Source organism: Pholcus phalangioides, unplaced genomic scaffold (assembly GCF_987345545.1).
Source record: "Pholcus phalangioides strain wild (caught in Gottingen) unplaced genomic scaffold, Ppha-v1.0 ptg000010l_1, whole genome shotgun sequence".
Taxonomy (NCBI): domain Eukaryota; kingdom Metazoa; phylum Arthropoda; class Arachnida; order Araneae; family Pholcidae; genus Pholcus; species Pholcus phalangioides.
In genome coordinates this window covers 15,702,997-15,723,312 of record NW_028301603.1, presented here as the reverse complement: position 1 = coordinate 15,723,312, position 20,316 = coordinate 15,702,997, and the positions used below count along the sequence as shown (strand labels likewise).

Genomic DNA, 20,316 nt, shown 5'->3' with positions numbered 1-20,316 from the left:
CCTGTTTTCTCAGTTACATAATCTGGCCACGCACCCTTTTTCGAATTATATTCAGCACATAATAATATTGAAAGAATAAGTTGATTGTTTTCTTATCCAAGCTCACGGGCTCCTCTAAAATCTTTTAAAGGGATCCATGAACCACTGGGTTAAATGGAAATAATGGCAACAGATTAAGAGGGCCATAGAGAACCGAGAAGATATAGGGTACACAATGTGTTAACATATCTTGGAGAATTTTTTTCCTCATGCATTAGAATTTCCCATAACAAACATTCCACACAAGGGTGGGGTTGTGTGACAGGGCCCCCCCCCCCAGATGATTCTCATCTTTTTTTTTTTCAAGCTATAAATTTAAAATAGAGTGGTACATGAAGATTCCAGCCTAGAGAGACTGCTCTATGATGTGGGGGCCATGACACATTGTGCGTGGTTTTTTTCATGATCTTCATTAAATCCACCTATAAAGATTTTACATTAATTTGGAGCAAAACCTCAATTTATATTTCATTATCGTCACAGAAAAAAAACCACAACTTAAAAAATACAACTCAATAAAAAAAAACTTTATTTTAAAACACTCCAAAGAAAATGATACATTTTCACACGATACATTTTTTAATGAGCAGAGAGAATATCATTCAATCAATGACTCCATACACTGAACAGACCATGAACACGAATGATTGTGTGGAAACAAGTGATGTCCAATCTGGTAATAAGAGCAAAAGAAAAACGTGAGAATGAACTGAATATAATAAAACAACACAGTACCATATATTCTCGTGCATAAGCCTGCCCCCCCCCCCACTTCAGTACCATGGAAGCATGGATCTTGAAGTGGTTGATTTTCCTTCTCAAAAACTAACCTGTATATATATGCAAACCCTCCCTAATATAAGAACAAATTTCTGAACAACAAAGCAAACTCCGCTTATACATGAATAGCTAATGTTAAAGATAGAAAAAATATTCAGTTACACCAAATAGAAAATTAAGACGCATTCGCTATAGAGTCAAAAAATTATTCACACAAAATGTGTTTTTCCTTCCCTCTCTTTGAGAATTAAACATGATTACTCTCTTATGGCACACACTCCTCATAAAAATTACTCTGAGGCACTTCTAACAAAAAATTAACGCAGAAAAATAAAAATTTTCAACATCCATCTTCTGTTTTTGAGCTTCTCCACAATACACACAGGATACGTGATGCTTTTATTCGACTTTTGTCTCTTCCTGTGATTAAAATACCATGGTACCAGAACTTACAGTTCACTGCCAGGCAGTCGAGTGTCTAGTCGAGGGAACTAGAACTGGGTTTGAATCCCAATTCAGGCATGAAAATGTCTACTAACACTAACAGATTCCCTGAACGGATCATACTGATCCATTGGAAACTAACCAAAGAACTATGAGTAATTCAAATACAGCATATAAACAGTATGGAGTTATATACTGACAGAAGTGATATGCCAACATACATCAGTACAGTAAAACCTTTCTTTTGCAGACACCGGTGGGACAAACAAATTTGTCAGTAAAGGAGGGGTGACCATTAATCAGGGGTTTGAAATGCATACTTTTATTACAAGGGGAAGATTATAATTTGGCCATAAAAGAGAGAGAGAGGAGTGGCAGCATCTGAGGAGTGTCCGTTAAGAAGTATTTTACTGTAATTCATTCCAAGACAAACAGAGGTATTTCTATGTATATGCACATTTTCATGATGTAATATGCCTGACATACTTACCATGCTTTTTCCTGGTTCAACACCAACTGTGTATTCGAGAGTACTTCTGTGGCTATCACAGTTTTCACTGTTCCTGCAATCTAATCTTACGTTCACTTTGCTATGAGACTGTGAAAGAAGATTAAAATAATTGATAACAGAATATTTTTAGCATAAATAAAAGTAATAAGTAAAACATAAATACATATATATAATGTATATATTTATGTATAAGACAACCCCTCCTCTTGAGGATAACCAAAACCACATTGTGGGTCAAATTTTTTCTCTGCTAAAACTTACCTGTGTATAAATTTTCCCCCTCTTCCACCTGATTTTGAAATGAATTTTTGGAGGGAAAAACTCTGCATATATGAATATATATAAATACATCTAATACGATGTATGCATAAGTGTGTTTTGGGGGGGACTTTTCACTAAGACTTACAAAATAAATGAGTTACACGTTAAATGAGTCTAGGATTCCATGTAATGTCATACGAGGGTTACAGCAATGGAAAATTTCTAACATAGCATACAAACTTTTTGTGAGTTGTTTTTCAATAATTCCCTAAACATCGGTAATTCAAGACTAAAAAAAAATACAATGAAATGGTGGTGTTAAGATCTTTTTTTTCTTATAAATTATGTCAGATACTCAAACTAAGTCTTTTAACAAGATAAAACTCCATATAATACACTGAAACTACATCACAAAAATTTCAATTTAAATCCTAAAAATATCTTAGAATTCCTTCAGATGGACTTCTTCAGTATTTATATACCTAATATACTACTTCACCAAACACCAACTCTGGCCATATTGCCATATTGCAATTTACTGCCATTAATGAGATGGGTTGGAAATGAAGACACTGTCTATCGGTGGTCACCTCAAGTTCATTAGGGAAAATATTGTATCTATATCCTCCCTCGGGTTCGAACCCAGGACCGTGACAGAAACCTTCACGGTGGTAGACGAGCATCTTACTACCTCGCCACTCGGGCAGCTAATATACTGTCTCTAGCTTTATGTAGATATTTTAATTCTCAAATGATTCACTTCTAGGAGTGTTCACTCAAACTAGGAGATTCACTTCAAACCAGTGTTACACAATACTGTGGGTGCTCAAGCACTGCACGGCAGTCCGACTTTGATACCACTGCATTAGCTTGTTGAGCTTCAAGTGCATAGCAAAATAAAATTTCTATTCAATCTGTGATGGGCACCAGCATTTAAATTGCTCATAATAATAATACATTGTCACAATAATTATATTTAGATCAGATACTCAACATACGAGTCAGAAGGGGCTACATATTCTCTCACCTGGTTCTGAACCACAGTCGTAACCCTGTGTGGAAGTTTGTGCGTGTAGAGTAACAAGTCCTTCATGTTTCTGATTTTACTGCAGAAACCTTTCTCTATGGCTGTTTTCCGAAAAACTTCTTCCATCAATGAACCACAAATGCTGACTGCTAGTGGCTTCAGAATTGGGACAGATGCCTTCGCATTTACTGTCAATACGAACATGAAAGCCTGAAATAATTACAAAGCAAAGTTTGTATGTCACATGGTTTTTGCCCAGGTATTTATGAAATATTCAATGTATTTAATTCAGAAAATTTCTTCCTTGTGAGACCTTTTAATTTTTAATGGAATTACATGCATAAGCTGTAGCATTTCAACCCTCAAAATAGAATGCTTTGCAACAAGTAGAATTTTTTCCAGTGAAAATTCCCGTAATAGTGTTTCACACAGTTTATTCTTCTGTAACATGCGTCACAGTTTTTGGCATAATCCACTTTCAAGGTTTCTAAGAGAACTTTTTCTGCTTTAGTTATATTTCTTTTTAATATGACATCACAACTGCTTATTTACTAGAAATTACAGTACATTAGAACTTGGAATGAAAGTCATCGATTATATCATTCTTTTTTCCTTGTTCCCAGACCTTTAGGATATAACAAAGGGTAATTGTAGTTTGAAGCTTGACAAAATCTTAGGTGTCAAGTCACCATTGTGACTGAAAACATTACCTTAGCTTCATATGTACATTGTTAAATGAGTCTGAGAAAACATAAAATTTTTGAAATTATGTCAGCATATCTACCAATATGGAAAGTGGGACCATTAAGTCAAGGAAGGTTAAGAAAAAAAAATATTATTTTTACTGTATCATTTTTTTCCAGAAACAATATTTTTGGATTCTCAGAAATTTGGCTGAGGGATAAATTTTAAAATTTTAATTGATTAGTCAAGCCCTTTATGTTTTAGAAACTATGAATATGATTTCCAACAAGTGCCAGAGTAAAAATACGAAACATGATTGCGAAAAAGACTAATTTTGTTCAGGTACCTTTTCTAAATTTGAATTGGTCAGGCCCATTTTAGAAAACATGTAAGCAGCATCAGTGGGATCTGTTACAATAGCCATTTGGTACAGAGACAGGAAACCATCCAGCGACAGCTCTCCGTTAACTGTATCAAAGTTGTCTAGAACATGATGGATAAATATTTAGTATGAGGCATATAAAATCATTTCAATATTTCTGAGTCTTTTACTAAAAATTAACGAGAACATGAGAGAAAGGCATGAGTTTCTTTAATTTTTCAGAATTCTAACTCAAATTTCTAAATGAGAATTTCGATAGAAGTCATGCAAGCTATCAGATAGAATTTATATAATTTTTGTCACAAAAAAAAGACATATTATACAACATGTTTGGAACAACATTATGGAACATATTTGAAAAAATTTTAAAAATTCACTTCATAGGAACATTTTAATCATTTCTACCATACAACATAGATATTGTTTTTTCAATATGGACATTTGATATGTTTGTATTTAATAATGTTTTGATATGTTTTTTATTCCATCCCAATATAAATCCGTCCTAGCCCAGCCAATATGTACCAAAAAAAATGGGTTTCCCTGCAAAAGGTCGGGCATCTCTAATTTTTGGATATATTGTAGGGACCAAGACCACTAATAAAAAGCTTGTCCACCGTGATATTCCACATAAGAGAGCACGAGCATGATCCCCGTGGACAGCCTTTGTTCGTCTGTGCTCAATCATCTTACCCTCCAGCTCCATTGCTACTGTTCGTTGTATCAGGAGGTCCAACATTATCCTTTTCAGTTACTAAACTGGAAGTTACTCGAAAATTGTCCTAAGATTTCCATATCTCAGCAAATCAAATGCCCCTTTGGAATCAGCCGAAATGGCAGCAGCATGTTTTTGATTCTGATCTCCTGTTCCTGATTTCATCAACTATATCACAGAGTGCCTGCTCCGATGACCTGCCCATCTTTTTCTCCTCAGTTCCTTTTACCTTTTGAAAAAAACTCTCTAGCAAGCAGAAAAAAGGGAATTCCAGTGTTTTCTTTTTAATATAATTATGGCTTGACCTTCCACAGGTAGCGAGTTTTTCAAAAAATACTCCGAGACAGAGAGATGAAAGTGCATTGATTCAGTACAATAAATGTAGAACTTTTTCTTCTTATTTGAGATACAGAGTTTTTGAGAAATAGAGTTTCGAGAAAAGGGGATTTTGCTGTATGTAAAACAAACTAGATTTAAAAAGTTATCATTTTTTTAAAAATGTTAATTCATGCAGTATCTCTGAGAATCTTGAATTGCACAGCCTACCTTGTACAGTTGACCATTCATCAGCAGCACTTTCACCACAAATGTACTGTATGAATAGATCAAATTCCAATTCTGACAGAAAGCCATTTCTATCCAAGTCAATGCAGTCGAATATCACTTTCAGTGCATCTCTACAAGACTGAGTGAGAACCGATTCGCCATTGTCATTGGTTGTGACCATCGGCTCCAAGACTGATGGGTCAGAAGTGGTGTCTGCAGTCCAATTCAGAGTCACTGGAACAAGCAGGTATCTGCCCTTCTTCAAATTAGTGTTGATCGAACAGTATCCCTGAACATAGATTTATTTTACAAAAACTGTAATTAGGATCAAAACAAAAATTTTATCTGGCATGAACTTTTGTTTATAAAAACAAATTTATCTGATGAAAGAAAGACAAAAATACTGATTTAGAAAGCAGTTTGCTAAAGAAAGTTAAACCCTTATTTCGTAACAGAACACATTGAACTAATACAATGCTCTTTCAAAGAAATCTTTGATGTGAATGTGTATTATGCAGGGTGTTCTATAAGCCCTAATGCGGCCTTTATCTCATCAACCATTTGTCTTAGAGGAATGTTCCCAATTTAAAAAATTATCAAAATGTGTTCAAAAATCAACCTTTACCAGTTTATAGAGTGAAAATCCAATGTGCCACAAAATAAAAAATTGTAATTTTTACATGAACACTGCCTTCAAAAACTCAACTAGAAATTTTTTTGTTGCCCTGTTTCTTCTGAGACCTCCTCTTCCTCCTAGCCAGATCAGGGCCTGCCACTCTGTCTCAATGAAGAATATATAAGCAGATGGTGAAAAAAGACCTGGGTCATACTGGAAGCTGTATGCGTTATGAACGTAACGTGAGGTTTTTTTTATGTGTTATGGTTGTTATAGGGCTGCTATCTGCCATCTATATTTTGAACTATGAGTGAAGTATAATGATTGAATATTTGTATTGTTGTAGGCCTGTTGCTCTCTGTGGCAAAACTTTTTAACAGGGAGGCTCTTCTGATGCCAACCAAAAAAAAAAGTTTCACGTTTTTAAGTGCAATATTTGCTGAGATGTTTGAATTCAAAAATCTGTGAAAAGTTGGGAAAGAATAGCATAAACAAAGGAAAGGAGTGTTGTCCGTTAGTTTAGATTTTTGAACTCAAATATCTCCGTGAATATTACACTTAGAAATGTGAAACTTTTTTTTGGTCTCAGAAGAGACAGAGCAACAGCTTTCTAATTGAGTTTTTTAAGACAAGATGTCTGAATAAAAACCTAATTTTTTTATTTTGTGACAGGCTGTCATTTCACTTCCAAAACTAGAACAGGATGATTTCTGAACACAATTTGAGCATTTCTAAATTGGAACCATACCTCTATGAAGAATGGTTGATGAGATGATGGCTGCATTAGGACTTACAGGACACCCTATATTTGCTTTGCTTTTGAGATAGAAAAATGCTATGCAGTTTCTGTTATATGCTAGAAACAATTTTTTTTTCAAAATAATAATTTCTATGATTCATCATTATCTAGCACAGGCCAGTTTGTTAACATAATAAATTCATTGATTGATTTCGAATACACCCTGCATAAGAGAGAAAAAAAATTATACTCTAATTATCTAGAACAGAGGTTCTGGACAAGCTCTCAATAACGACTGTAAACACAAATTCTCTAAGGCCTAGATACTAATAGACAAAGACAGCTTTTTTCCTCCACTGTACAAAGAAAGTACTGAAATATTCAAACACCAAAATTCCTACTATCAAAGAGAGGAGGCGATGAAGTCCCTCAGCAGGACATGGATTTCTATTCTGAAGAATATGAGACCCTCTCGATTTAGTGGCCACTAATGAAACATGCTAGAAAACCAATTAAATAGCTTGGCACCTCTTGACAAATTATAGGCACACAGATGGTACTCATAAGACATTGGTTCCCACAGGGGGAGCTCGTGAAAGAGGTGTGACGCACGTGCCCTCCTAGAAAATTTCAAGTCATTAATTTAATAATTCAAATGGATTTGGTACCAATTTAATACCATTGAATTTCTTTTTTTTAATGAATTTGTTAAAATCTGTTGAAAATAAATATTTTCAATTAAATAGCTTGGCATAAAATAAATATTTTCAAAAGGCACTGATAAAAAAAAAAAAGTGTCCCATAAAGTACGGGTCATATGGTCAAGGTTCTGCAGAACTTTCCATGGAGAGATAACATGTTCTTCTTTCCTCTTTAGGCGCTTTCCACCCTGCGGCCAAACGAGATACCCTAATTACTGAGAGAGAAGGAGGAAAGGGGATAGTTAACACAAGTTACTGCATTCGTTTTGGCAGCGCAAAAAAATGTGCTGCAGATGTTGATGCTGCCATCTATCAACTATCTTTTAAATCTGTTGTATCTTTTGTATTTTTTAAATTAGAATATATTTGAATATAAAAAAATAATATATTTGAATATAAAAAAATACTATATTTGAATATAAAAAATAATATATGCTTAAAACTTTCTCATTAAAATATTGTTCTGGATAATTTTTCACAAGACTTCGAGATTGCAAAACAAGAAGCAGTTCGATGGACAAATACAGATTTATTTACAGAACAACAATTCACACGTATTTACAAGCTAATCAGAGAGCTAACAACTTTCTCGCAAAGTTCAATCACAACTGACTTTTCATAGAATCTCCCTAATCTCTAATCCCCTCACTATTTATAGCTCTGGTCGAAACTTCGAGAAAAAGAATATTCTACAAATTTCTTTTTCATAGTACCAAGTTTGTGGTGCCACTGCCTGGAGGGGCATAACCCTCTAGAATGTTCTCGTCAACCCTCCACCAGTTCTTCGCTAATCGCACGTCTTTCCGCTAAACCAAAACCGATATCAACTGCTGTTGCTAACAGATTTCGATATTTCTGAGAACCATAGAACAAATCGCGCCATCTATCATCTATAGATCGTAACAATATAATAAATCTTTTAAATTAGAATAATAAGAGTATGCATTTTCACAATTTGCAAAAAAAAAACATTGCTAGTGGCAACTACTAGACCTAAATAATGATTGTTAATGTAAAATTATCGATAAGGCTCATTGAGCAAATTATTTACGTTAATGTTACGCATTGATAGAGCATTATTATTTTAGTACTGCATAAATATATAGATAATGTGAAAAATAATTTGATAAACAAAAATTATCAAATGCAGTGCAATACTTCACTAATTGTAAATAGTACATATAGTCAGGGCCGGAACTGGGTGGGACAGATTGAGAGGGCAGATTGAGACTGAGAGAGGGTAATTGCCTCGGGTGGAAAAATTTAGGGGCAGCAAATTTTAGGGGGGAAAAAAGATCATCATATAAAATTATTGAATTTTAAATTGGTGGGGGTGGCAAAAATCCTAGTTATCGCCCTACATGTACATATTATCATCGATACATGGCAGTGTATTTTTGGAAATCTCCTTCCCCCCCCCCCCAAATATCCAACCACGAGCCAAGCTACCACTGGGTTCCCACAACATAAGGTTGGGGAAACTTTGAGAAGAAAATGAATTAGTAATAAACACAGCAGCCGTTCGCCACAAGAAACTCTTCTTCAATTGCATTTTACATGTTTACAGACAGCACAAATAACTAAATTAGGAATTACCAGTGGGTTATACTCTGATATGATTTGTGATTACAATATAACTGATGCAACTTTTGATAAAGAAACAGAAAATAAAAGTTTACTTCAGAATCAATGAAAGAAGAAAACGTCAGCAACGTTTTGTTTGTTTCATCATTTTCTTCAAATAATAACACTTCTATAACTGGTGATGGTGATATGAAGCCTGAAATAGGAAACAGAATATATAGCAGACACACTTGAAATACACAAATATTTGAGAAAGCCACAAGTATGTCCATTATATTAAAAGTTATTAATACATAGATATAAAACGAACATAAAACAGATCTTTCTTTTTTTTTTTTTTTTACAAAACTGATAACTAAAAAAGGATACTTAAACCTTTTACTGTAGCTGCTCTCCCAAGCTTAATAAATCAATTTCAGCTTACAAAATTGCACGTTCCTCCCCTACGTCCTATTTTTCTCAATGAATTGCTTAGTCACTCATCCAATACCCATCATTACTTTTAGTAGTTTAGCATATATTACGTTCATAGACATCATATATGATAGGTTAAGAAGAGCTTATTATAAAGCAGTATTTGGAAGTTCTCGCACTTCACAATTTAACACAGCTACATAAGATTATGCTAATAATAATGATAAAAGATATATAAATATATCATGGAGGAATCTTATCTTGAGGGGTTTTTTTTTTCTTATACAGCCCTATACATTTGTCCAAGTCCAAAGGTGTACATGGACCTGCAAAATATTTTAAATTGTGGCTGAGAAAGTACAACACCAATTAACTTCAGATTAACAACCCAGCACATTAAAAGACACAAACTAAGATTTATGGAAACAACAAATTTACTTCAGAGCTTAGTGATAAAAATTTTCGGCAATGGACTTTAGGTTTCACTCATACCACCACTTACTATGTCTCACTCACTTGCATTGCATCACCCATGGGATCTGTATGCAGAAAATTCATCAACAACAATTCACTGTAGAGCAAATCATCGAAAGAAAAATTCAAAAACATGACAATTCACAGCTAGGAAAATTTCCCAAAAAAGTGACATAGTGAGTGAGTTGATGAGTAAAAGAGTGAGTAAGCAAGTGAGCAAATGATCAAGTGAGTGAGCAGGTAAATGAATGAGTCACTCATATGGTCCTTACTCAATTGCTGAGTCACTCAGTCATTCATACTGTCACTCACTCAATCATTCATATGGTTACTCACCCACTTACCTGGTCACTCATAACATCACCGACTCACTCAATTGCTCACTCACTCGTTTACCAGTTTACTCATATAGCCACTAGCTTATTCACCAATTCATTTTCAAACTCACTCTGTCACTCATTCATTTGCTGACGCATTCACTTGGTCACTTCACTTACTTGCTGGTGACGAGCTGTTGTCTGTGAATTTTCCCAGCTGTGATTTTCCATCTGTGAATTTTTCTAGCTGTGAATTACGTGGTGGTGAATTGTCATCTGTGAATTTTCCACAAATCAATGGGATCACACTCACCATCTCCCTGTTCTGTGGGACAAAAAGTGCTTTTTGCATCACACAGTAGAACCTTTAAAGAAAGAGAAAGGACTCGCTCTAATAAACACTTTTTGTGCTCCCTAAAACTGCATGTTCATTTTTCTATAGCCCTCGAGCAAGTTAGTGTGTCTGTGATCACCATGCTTGTTCAAATACATCTCCAATCTTTGTCTATGGAAAAACTCTTCTGATTCGCTGAAAAACACACATCATTGAAATCCAATAATATGATAGATGGGATTATTGGAAAAAAAGAATGTCATGAGAGTGTTTTCAAATTAGGACTGTTAATAGATTCTGTGGAAACAACTGTCTTCTGTCTGTGACGGCATGGATGGGGTTTATAAACTGAGTAGGCTCAGTTATTTCAGAAAAGTTATTTTAGCAATTCCAAAGGTTTAAGCAAAGTATGATTGGTAGTTAATTGCAAAGTTTTCAAATTCATGGGAAAGAATTTGTTATTCTCAGATTAAAGTGGGACCATAAAATGGCTAAGAATTGAATATTTTAAGGTAGGAACTGTGCTCATGGCACATTTGAATCATTCTACATAACTTTAGACTGTAAAATCATGAATTTTTATTGGCTTTCAATCATAATAAAAGTTGAAAATGCTGATATCCCTCGCTTTAGGTAATTAATCAGTTCTGCAAAATAATCATGTAAGACAAAATTGCAATAAAGTGAATTGAATTTAATATGGGTAAGGTAGGGAAGTTTATTCTGGGGGATTTTAAAATAGAATCTTAACTCCCAGCAGCAAAATTAATTTTTGTGAATGAATTATTATTCAAACCTATAACTAAATTTAGTAAATTTATGCTAAAGATTTTAATTAAACTGTTTAGCTCCTGTCTTCAATAGATTGATGAATGAACTGTTTCTGGTGGGACTGGATCTGGATAAATTCAAATTAAATGGCTGATATTCAAATTACAAGCAGTACTCCTTGTCTTTTTATAAAAACTTCTGCAGCAAAGAAATAGTCTTGCATATCCCTCGTAAATATGAAAATTCTAGTCCCATTAAGATATTTTTCTTCAATTAAAATGCTGATAGTATTAACAGTGAGTTGCCAAAAGATGTTCATTAGCTAGTCGTGGTGAGTTGGATTCAAGCAGTTCATTCACATTTGTCTCATCTAAATCCTTAAAATCGCACAGATTTTGCCAATATATATATATATTTCCAGTTTTAATCCTAAAAAAAGCTTGCAAATCTAACTCCGGAGAAAACTTGGAAGGGTTGAGATTTCTTGAATTCACTTTTCAAAATCAAGTAAAGCAAGGGATATCTTTAACTATTTTGTGCCTCTCTCAGCAAGGGTATTCAACTTTTTTCAAGTAACGAGTAGAACTCAAGTCAAGAATGCTTATCACTAAATAAAGAGCACCCCTTATGGCAACATTCACATATGTATGTGTGAAATCTTCATAATTGTAATTCTTGAATGAAATTTTTACAGGATATTTAATTGAAGCGTTGATCAAGTGCTTGTGAACACAAAATTTAGTATGAGCATTGAGCACTGATGGTACCTGAAGGAGCAACAGGGTGAAGATGGCTGATCTACAGCAAGTAAATATATTGCATGAATAAGAAAATTTTGTTCCGTAATGAACGTAATAGAACGATTCAGTTTTTATAAAAAATACCTTTTCTATCTATAGCTTGAGCAGTAATTTCTACTGGAGAATCTTCATTCAGTTCAAGTTCATATCTATGGCCACACAAACTCGATGATTCACAGTCGAAGAAACAGCCTTTCAATGAAACCATATGTGGATCCTGGGGGTATACAGACAGATAAAATAGATAAAACAAGTTACATACTTATAAGAGAAGAAAAAACATGAGACGAACAGAATAGTATTATGACCCTGGAAAAGACATGCACAGACTGTTTGCTCCATGTTTACTTTTCCCTTAAATCAAAGGTGCACAACCTCTGGCCCGCCAAGGGGTTCCATATTGTCTGCGAAGGCCTTCCAGTCGAAAGTATCTTTTAAAAAAATAAATAAAATTGATGGCAGATGATAGCACTGCCCATAACAAGCATTACACAGTAACAAACTTCACACGTTAGGTTCACAACACATACACTCACATTCCAACATGAACCAATTAGTTAGAAATTCTGCAGAGGAATGTGGATGAGGTGCATGTGTGGTTTAGTAGTAGTAGAAAGTATCAATTTTTCTCAATAAAAATAAGGGGGAAATCAGGATTAATATGGCATAGCTGCCAACTTTTGAAAATGAAAATTCGGGAGATTTTCGCGCAAACCCGTATTTTATGCTAAAACCACTCCCTAATAAATACAATAGGGATTTTCCAAACATAAAAGTTAAAGCGTAGGGAATAAAATCCCTACTCAAAAACTGAAGTCAAATTAAAATAGGGATTTTACACACGTGGAAGTTAAACCCTTGGGAATAAAATTCCTACGCAAAAAACAAGTGAAATCGGAGGCCAAAACTTCAATGATGTAAAAATAAATATTGTGTTCAATCAGAAACGCTGTGAACAAACATTCTGCGCGAATGACCCCAAAATCATTGGAAGATGAAGGAAAACACCGTCAATTTTTGAAGAACACTGACTTTTTGTGACACTTGCTTGATGTTTTTTTTTCACTTCACGAGTGATGATGGCAGTCCTTCCATGACCGATGTTTATGTCCGTAACACAACTTGTACAAAAAGGAAAAGTCGGCCCTCTTCTAGAATGTTTGATGAAAGGAAATTCATCGGAATAAGTATCTTTAAAATTGATTAAATATGTTTTTGCTTATCATTATTCATGATTTGTTATATCGCACGTACGTAACTTAAACAAAAGAAATTTTGACCATACGCGCGTAACTAGAACCTTCAATTATTATCCAGAACTATTGGCTGCTAAGCCATTTCCCTGCACGATAAGACAAACAACTTTCTTGTTACCATCAGAGGGTTCGTAAAACTTCCTTAAAAAGGGAATTTCCCCATCTACGACGTGTGACGTCATTTCGAAAGGGAAAAAAAAGAGGCTTCATGCCCCACAAGGAATTCTTTAGGGATTGTTTCCATAAGCGGGGATTTTTTTTTAATGAAGTAGGGAATTTTTAGGGACAATTAGGGATTTTTGTGATTTTCATAAAAATTCGGGAGATTTAAGAACTTTTCGGGAGGTCGAGCGATGAAGCTAAAATTCGGGAGATTTAAGAACTTTTCGGGAGGTCGAGCGATGAAGCTAAAATTCGGGAGATTTAAGAACTTTTCGGGAGGTCGAGCGATGAAGCTAAAATTCGGGAGATTTAAGAACTTTTCGGGAGGTCGAGCGATGAAGCTAAAATTCGGGAGATTTAAGAGCTTTTCGGGAGGTCGAGCGATGAAGCTAAAATTCGGGAGATTCCCGAAAAATTCGGGACACTTGGCAGCTATGATATGGGCATTGCTAACTTTTGCCAAAAAATTTTTTCAAAGTCATGTAAAGTTGCCATTTATCACTGAAATCACAGAAAAACTTTCAATTGGCAAGAGATGAAGCACTACTATGAATCACAATAGACCAAAACTTAATTCACATCAAAAATGTTGAACATGATAAATAAATATGTAAGCTGGATATATCAATAATTATGATAATTATAGTCATAAGTATCAAATTACAGTCGAGGCTAACGACCCCACGTTATAGCAACCATTCCATTACAACAACCCCACGTTACAGCAATCATTCCACTACAACGACTGGATAAGCCTCAAAAGTTCTATACACTGACTATCATATATGTTTTACTTTCAATATAACGACCCTCCCAATATAGCCTCCATTTTCGAAGGGACAAAGTGGGTCATTATATCGAGCGTCTATGGTATAATTCATGTGATATAAAAATAACCCCAATTCTTGGCACTTAGTCAAGAATAAAAATTCAAGCAGGTCTTGAAATTTTGGAAAAAAAAAAGGTCATTTTTAAACGAAGTCAGGATGGCCAAAATTATGAGAATGCCCTGTAAAATAAAGGTCACATGGGCACCCAATATCAGTGTTGTAACTATGGCATTTTATGTGGGGGAGCACATATGATTTTGTTATCCCTTCAGTGTTTTGTATTCCCCTTGAAGTTGGCTGCCCAAGACAATCGCTCCCTTTGCATCCCTTTCTCCCCCAGTTCTAGCCCTGGTCCATGTATAACAGTTTCTAGGGTGCATGCAGTAGCAATCTATAACGTCTGAGTATCTCAGTGGTAAGATGCTTGCCTTCCACTATGGAGGTTACCGTCAAGATCCATGGGTTTGAATCTGGCCTAAGAACAACAGAAACAAGTTCTTTACCTACCGAACATGGGGCGACCACAGATGGTGCCTTCATTTCCCACCCATCTCCACCAGTTGAAAATTAGTGTATGCGATATATGACTGGAGTTGGTGTGTGGTAAAGTAGTAGAGCAATCCATATGCTGTACATAAAATTGATTTTTTTTTCTATACAAATCTTCAATTTTAGACTGATCTTCGCCAAAAATTTTTTCTTATATATACAAAACAGGACCTGACTTGAAGGATAGACTACTTTAAAAATCATCAGAGCTGTGAAAAAAAATGTCGGGCAACAATGACATTAAGAATGTTTACTTTGTGGTTACTTTAATTCCTTAACAATGTGTTTTAGACATGTATATGCCTTACACAATGGTTTGTTACTTTTGCTGCCAGTACATGGAGAAAACCCGGGCAGAGCCGGGTATTATAGCTAGTATCACTAATCGGAAAAAGTTCTGCACCCCTGCCTTAAACCCATTTGACTGTAATTACCTCAGAGCAGCTTCTTCCAGATGATGACCTTGTCCCAGTCGAAGATTTTGCCGAACCTATCAAAGATAAAAAACAAAAAATATTTTTTCTCGCATACATTTTAAACAAAGGGCCTTTCACATAGTGCAGGGCACATCAAAAATTCAAATGGCACTTGCAGGGGGCAAAAGCCAAGGATGAGAAATTCCACTTTTCATGGAGGTTAGAAAATTGAGAAAAGATGAGAAAATAAAAAATCAGTAAAAATACCTAAAAAATTGGTATTTGCATCTACAACTTTCTTTGAGATTACTAAAGTGAGCCTGATGACAAAATACAGTAAAACCTGTCCACGACGGACACTGTATGAGGCGTAGACCTGTCTTAAACAGAACAAATATATGGTCTTGTGAATAATAAATGATTTTTCAATAATAGGAAAAATCTTTCAGATAGAAACTGTCTAATGTGGAAATGGAAGGCATATTTACGGTCATATACACAGACAGCATTTAAACTACAACAGCAGGTAAAAGGATTGGACACTGACGCGGATTGGTTAAATTCAGAATTTTAACCAATCCGTGTTGATCTCAAATCTTGTAACCTGCGATTGTAGTTTAAACTGTTGGTGAATACGGCCATTAGGCTATTTGTAGATACAAAACCTACTAAAATAGAAAGAATTTTTGGCCAAGTGCAAATTTTTGTCCTTTGGATGGGAGGAAAGTTAAGATGTTCTGATCCCCCTCCCCTATTTTGTTAGGCGAACTCTTTCACTTCTTGGAAAAACAATGAATGCTTATTTATCTATCTGGATTGGTTCTGGGAGTCGGGCTTGAGTGGAAGCAGATTTACTATTCAAAATTTAGTAAAAGCTTATTTAGCATTTCATTTATGATGGAAATTGTGACTTTTGTTAGAAAACACTCCTTTTTCTTGGAAAAAGTTTGATAATTTCGGGACAGTAATATGCAAGGGAGACTGAATTATTGTTCACAATTTAGCAGTGGTGGAAAAAAAATTAGTTGCACATGTTGCCACCAGAGAGCGTTTTATTAATAAATGACACATTTAGGCAAACATCTGCCATTTTAACAATTGTTACAGTAACAAAACATGTTCCACATGATGGCCATCATTCTCAGATACCATGTGAAATCGCAAGATGGCATGTTCCACAACTGACTGAAGTGTGTGCGGGGAAATGTTCAGCATGTGGCGTGAAATGCTGCCTTTAAGGTCAGGTAAAGTTCTTGGATTGTCATGACTTACCAGAAGTTTCAAATTCCCCCAAAGCCAAAAATCACATGGGATAAGGTCCAGAGATTGGATTAGGTCATAGATTAGGGAAGTGCCAGCTGATGACACGTTCTTCTGTAAAATGTGTTTTAACGACATTCTTAACACACACTGCAATGTGTGGAGGAGCTCTGTCTTTCATAAAGATTGTGTGTGCAAGGCAGGGACGTCTTGCAGAGCCAGAAAATTTTTGTTCTGTAACAGCAATGTATAACACTTCCCGGTGATCAAACATGCCACTGGACCTGTAGAGTGTAACTCCTCGCAGAAGTAGGGACCAAGAATAAATATTGCAGTAAACCCACACCATACCATCACTTTCGGTAAATGCAGTGAAACCTCTAAGATAGTGTGTAGATTTTCTGGTTCCCAAACTGGGCAGTTGTGAGTATTGACTGCACCATCCAAGTGAAAATGCTCTTTGTCTGTCCAGAGATTATTGCCAGGCCATTCTGAATCTACCTCAACACAAGCTAGAAACCGTAGCGAGAACCAGAGTCGAGCATCATAATCATGTGGAAGCAACCACTGCACAAGTGAAAGTTTGTACGGGTAATATCGGAGGATATTCCACATGATCTTATAAACAGTTGAACGTAGCCTATCGAACACCTGTGCTCAGTGCCATCTTAATCCATGGGCTCACCCAGGCATGGCCCGGGGCCTCCAGAGAAGGGCCTTACACAAATGAGAACTGGTTGAAATTTTCGAGAATTTTCCTGGTAGGCCACTGAAAAATCACTTGGCTCGGAGGCCCATAGTACTCTAAAGACATACCTGCCTGTGTTGCATGCCTGACACTAATGCTACCACGAGAATTCAAAGCGCTGTCTTCGTCCACTTGAAGTAAAACTTCCTGTACCGCATCTATAGAAACGGGTTTCCTTCCTCTTCCAGGACGAACAGCCAACTATCCTATGGCTTCCAATTTTGTTATCACACTCCAAAGGTTTTAACATTCATTGGACCTTTTCGAATCCTCTTGCAAGTCTGATATTTGCATAGAGCAGTGACTGCAGAATTGCTGTTTTGGTGAAACAATTTAACTAGGAAAGCGCAATCTTGTAAATTTATCGCCATTGTGAGCAGCAAACACATTGAGAAACAAGATCTCGACAAATGTTTCTCGGTTTTATAACAGTTGCTTCATGACATTACATTACATAAATTTACATGTTTACTACAGGTATTCAAAGTGAAATGCCCTCTGGTGGCGACATGAGCAACTGATTTTTCACCCCTGAAACAAATTTCCATCACTTCATGAAGTCCTCCACAAACTTTCACAATTTTCTGATGACCGGTTTCACCTGTAGGCTTTTTTTAATAGGTCTTTTAATTATGGATGCCCTGTATATGAAAATTAACCCCCGCAGCTCTTCCAAAGTACTTACAGGAACCCCCCCCCCCCCATGTTCCCAAGGGTCTGTGGACCATAAGTTGAAAAAAGCTGCTGTACAACAAGAACAATACATGTACCCACACATTACAAAACAATACCTTACTTTTGCGGCGAGTAAATGTGCGTGTGTTGACTTTCCTACTCGATGATATGTTTTCATTCTCTGGTGAGATGCAATCAAACAGGTACTTGGTTTTGAGTATCGAGCTACATAAACTGATAAAGTCCAGCTGATCACCTACTCGACATGATTCGCCTTTGAGTAAGTCAGACAACTCTTGCTCCGTCATACCTATTTTCTACGGAAAAAAAAAATAGATTTGTAACGCCACAGTTGATAAGACATCAATAAAACATCATGAATGTAGATAATAATTATGGAAAAAAGATCGCTAAAATTGATTTAGAAATAGAAGAAGGTCCTAAGTTAGTGCGCAATATAACTATATTACAAAAAAAAGAATGTTTTTCATATGCAGTGTTTGCGCAAAAAAAGGATGCAGCTTTTAAAGTTTCTCAGGGAAATGAAACTTTTAAAGTCATGATTGTTCTGTATGAAAATTACCGGAAAATGACAGAAAATTTGAAAAATACTAACAAAAAAAGGTAGCTATATAGTCGTTATAGCGACCATTCAATTACAACAACTGGTAGGATAAGTCTTATGCGTTTTACTGTTAATATAATTACCCTCCCAATATAATGTCCGTTTTTGATGGGTTGAAGGAGAAAGTCGTTATATCGAGCGTACAGTGTATAACAGTTTCCCAGACTTTTCATTCCATCGCCCCTTCAGAAGATTTTTCCTCTCATCGCCCCCTACTCAAGTGAACCCATGGGATCCTATGTTAAACCCACAGCTTCTATTGCCCCAGGAACCCTTCCATTGCCCACCACAGGGCGATATTGCCCACTTTGGGAAACATTGGTGTATAAGGATAATGTCACTCTCAGCAACAGGGGCAGCTCTTTGGCCAAGTGACTCATGCGGTCGCATGGGACACGGTTATAGAGAGGGTGCCAAATCCAAGTTAATAGGGGAAAAAAAAAGAGTATTGTTGACTAGAAAACATAGTCTGGGTGCCAAAAAATAGGTCCCACACGAGTAGATTTTTTTTTTCTCCAGCCACCTCTGCTCCGCAAATCATAGATTTTTTGACAACTGGTTTATATGAAGTTCAATTCAAGAAAGAAAAGTCAACTGTCTCTGCGGGGGGAATCAAACAACCATTCCTTCTCAAGCCAAGCAAATAAGCTAGATCGCCACACTACAGAAGAAACAGATATTTCTTTATTCGTTAGAGCATATATGTGCTGAACCGAACCGTACAATGGACGATTAGACATATATCTCAGATAATAGCCCACATATTGGTAATGGCCACCAGATGGCATCGTACATGAAGATATCACTCAACATCAATTCATACATGGGTTGCGAGGTATGGTGGTTCGAATCTCTGTACAGGCAGTTGAATTTCCTTTCCCGGATTTGTACCATCTAATGTGAATGTTTACTAGAGGGAACTACTGTTGCTTGCCAATAATTGTTTGTTATCATGAGTGTTTATTCGTAGGGGATGATCGTTCGCCAGCGAGATCTGTTTGTTATCCCGAGTGTTTATTATTGAGGGGTGATCGTTCGGCAGCGAGATCTGTTTGTTATCCCGAGTGTTTATTGTTGAGGGGTGATCGTTCGGCAGCGAGATCTGTTTGTTATCCCGAGTGTTTATTGTTGAGGGGTGATCGTTCGCCAGCGAGATCTGTTTGTTATCCCGAGTGTTTATTGTTGAGGGGTGACTGTTCGCCAGCGAGATCTGTTTGTTATCCTGAGTGTTTGTTGGAGAGGAGTGGTTGTTCGTTGGCGAGAACCGTTTGTTATCCAGAGTGTTTATTAGTAAGGATGGCGAGAGTTCTGAAAGAAGCTTTAGCTCATGCTAAAATTAACAAATGAATATACCAACACCACACCTGCTGTATCAATGAGGATAATCTCATATAATTAATTTTTCCGTCGCTTCCACCACCCAAAGTCCTAAAGGCACTCAACAAAGTCCGCATGTCAGCCATATTCTTGTTACCTATTTCTACGGTCAAAAGAGATTAATTAAGCATTATCATGTTCAATAAAAAACTACGATTATTTTTGTAGTTACGGTATCGTTATGGCATCGTCTGGCAAAACCATAAATATAAACAAAGGTGTAAAAAATTTCGAATGAGGAATGCTTTGTGTGATATATATTTCCGAACATCAGACAAA

The 20,316-nt window shown here is 36.0% G+C and overlaps 1 protein-coding gene across 1 annotated transcript; it reads right to left on the bottom strand.

Annotated features, from left to right (window-relative positions):
- Positions 1–545: 545 nt before the first annotated feature.
- Positions 546–20,237, bottom strand: LOC149080994 (EF-hand calcium-binding domain-containing protein 7-like). The gene is made up of 10 exons (XM_089237715.1): positions 20,025–20,237; positions 18,157–18,352; positions 15,371–15,426; positions 12,224–12,356; positions 9,125–9,225; positions 5,390–5,678; positions 4,093–4,229; positions 3,063–3,272; positions 1,754–1,861; positions 546–712 (listed from the first exon to the last, which is right to left on the bottom strand). The coding sequence occupies exons 1-10, from the start codon at positions 20,121–20,123 to the stop codon at positions 638–640; spliced, it is 1,404 nt and encodes a 467-aa protein (XP_089093841.1). The 5' UTR covers positions 20,124–20,237; the 3' UTR covers positions 546–637.
- Between the last annotated feature and the right edge of the window lie 79 nt (positions 20,238–20,316).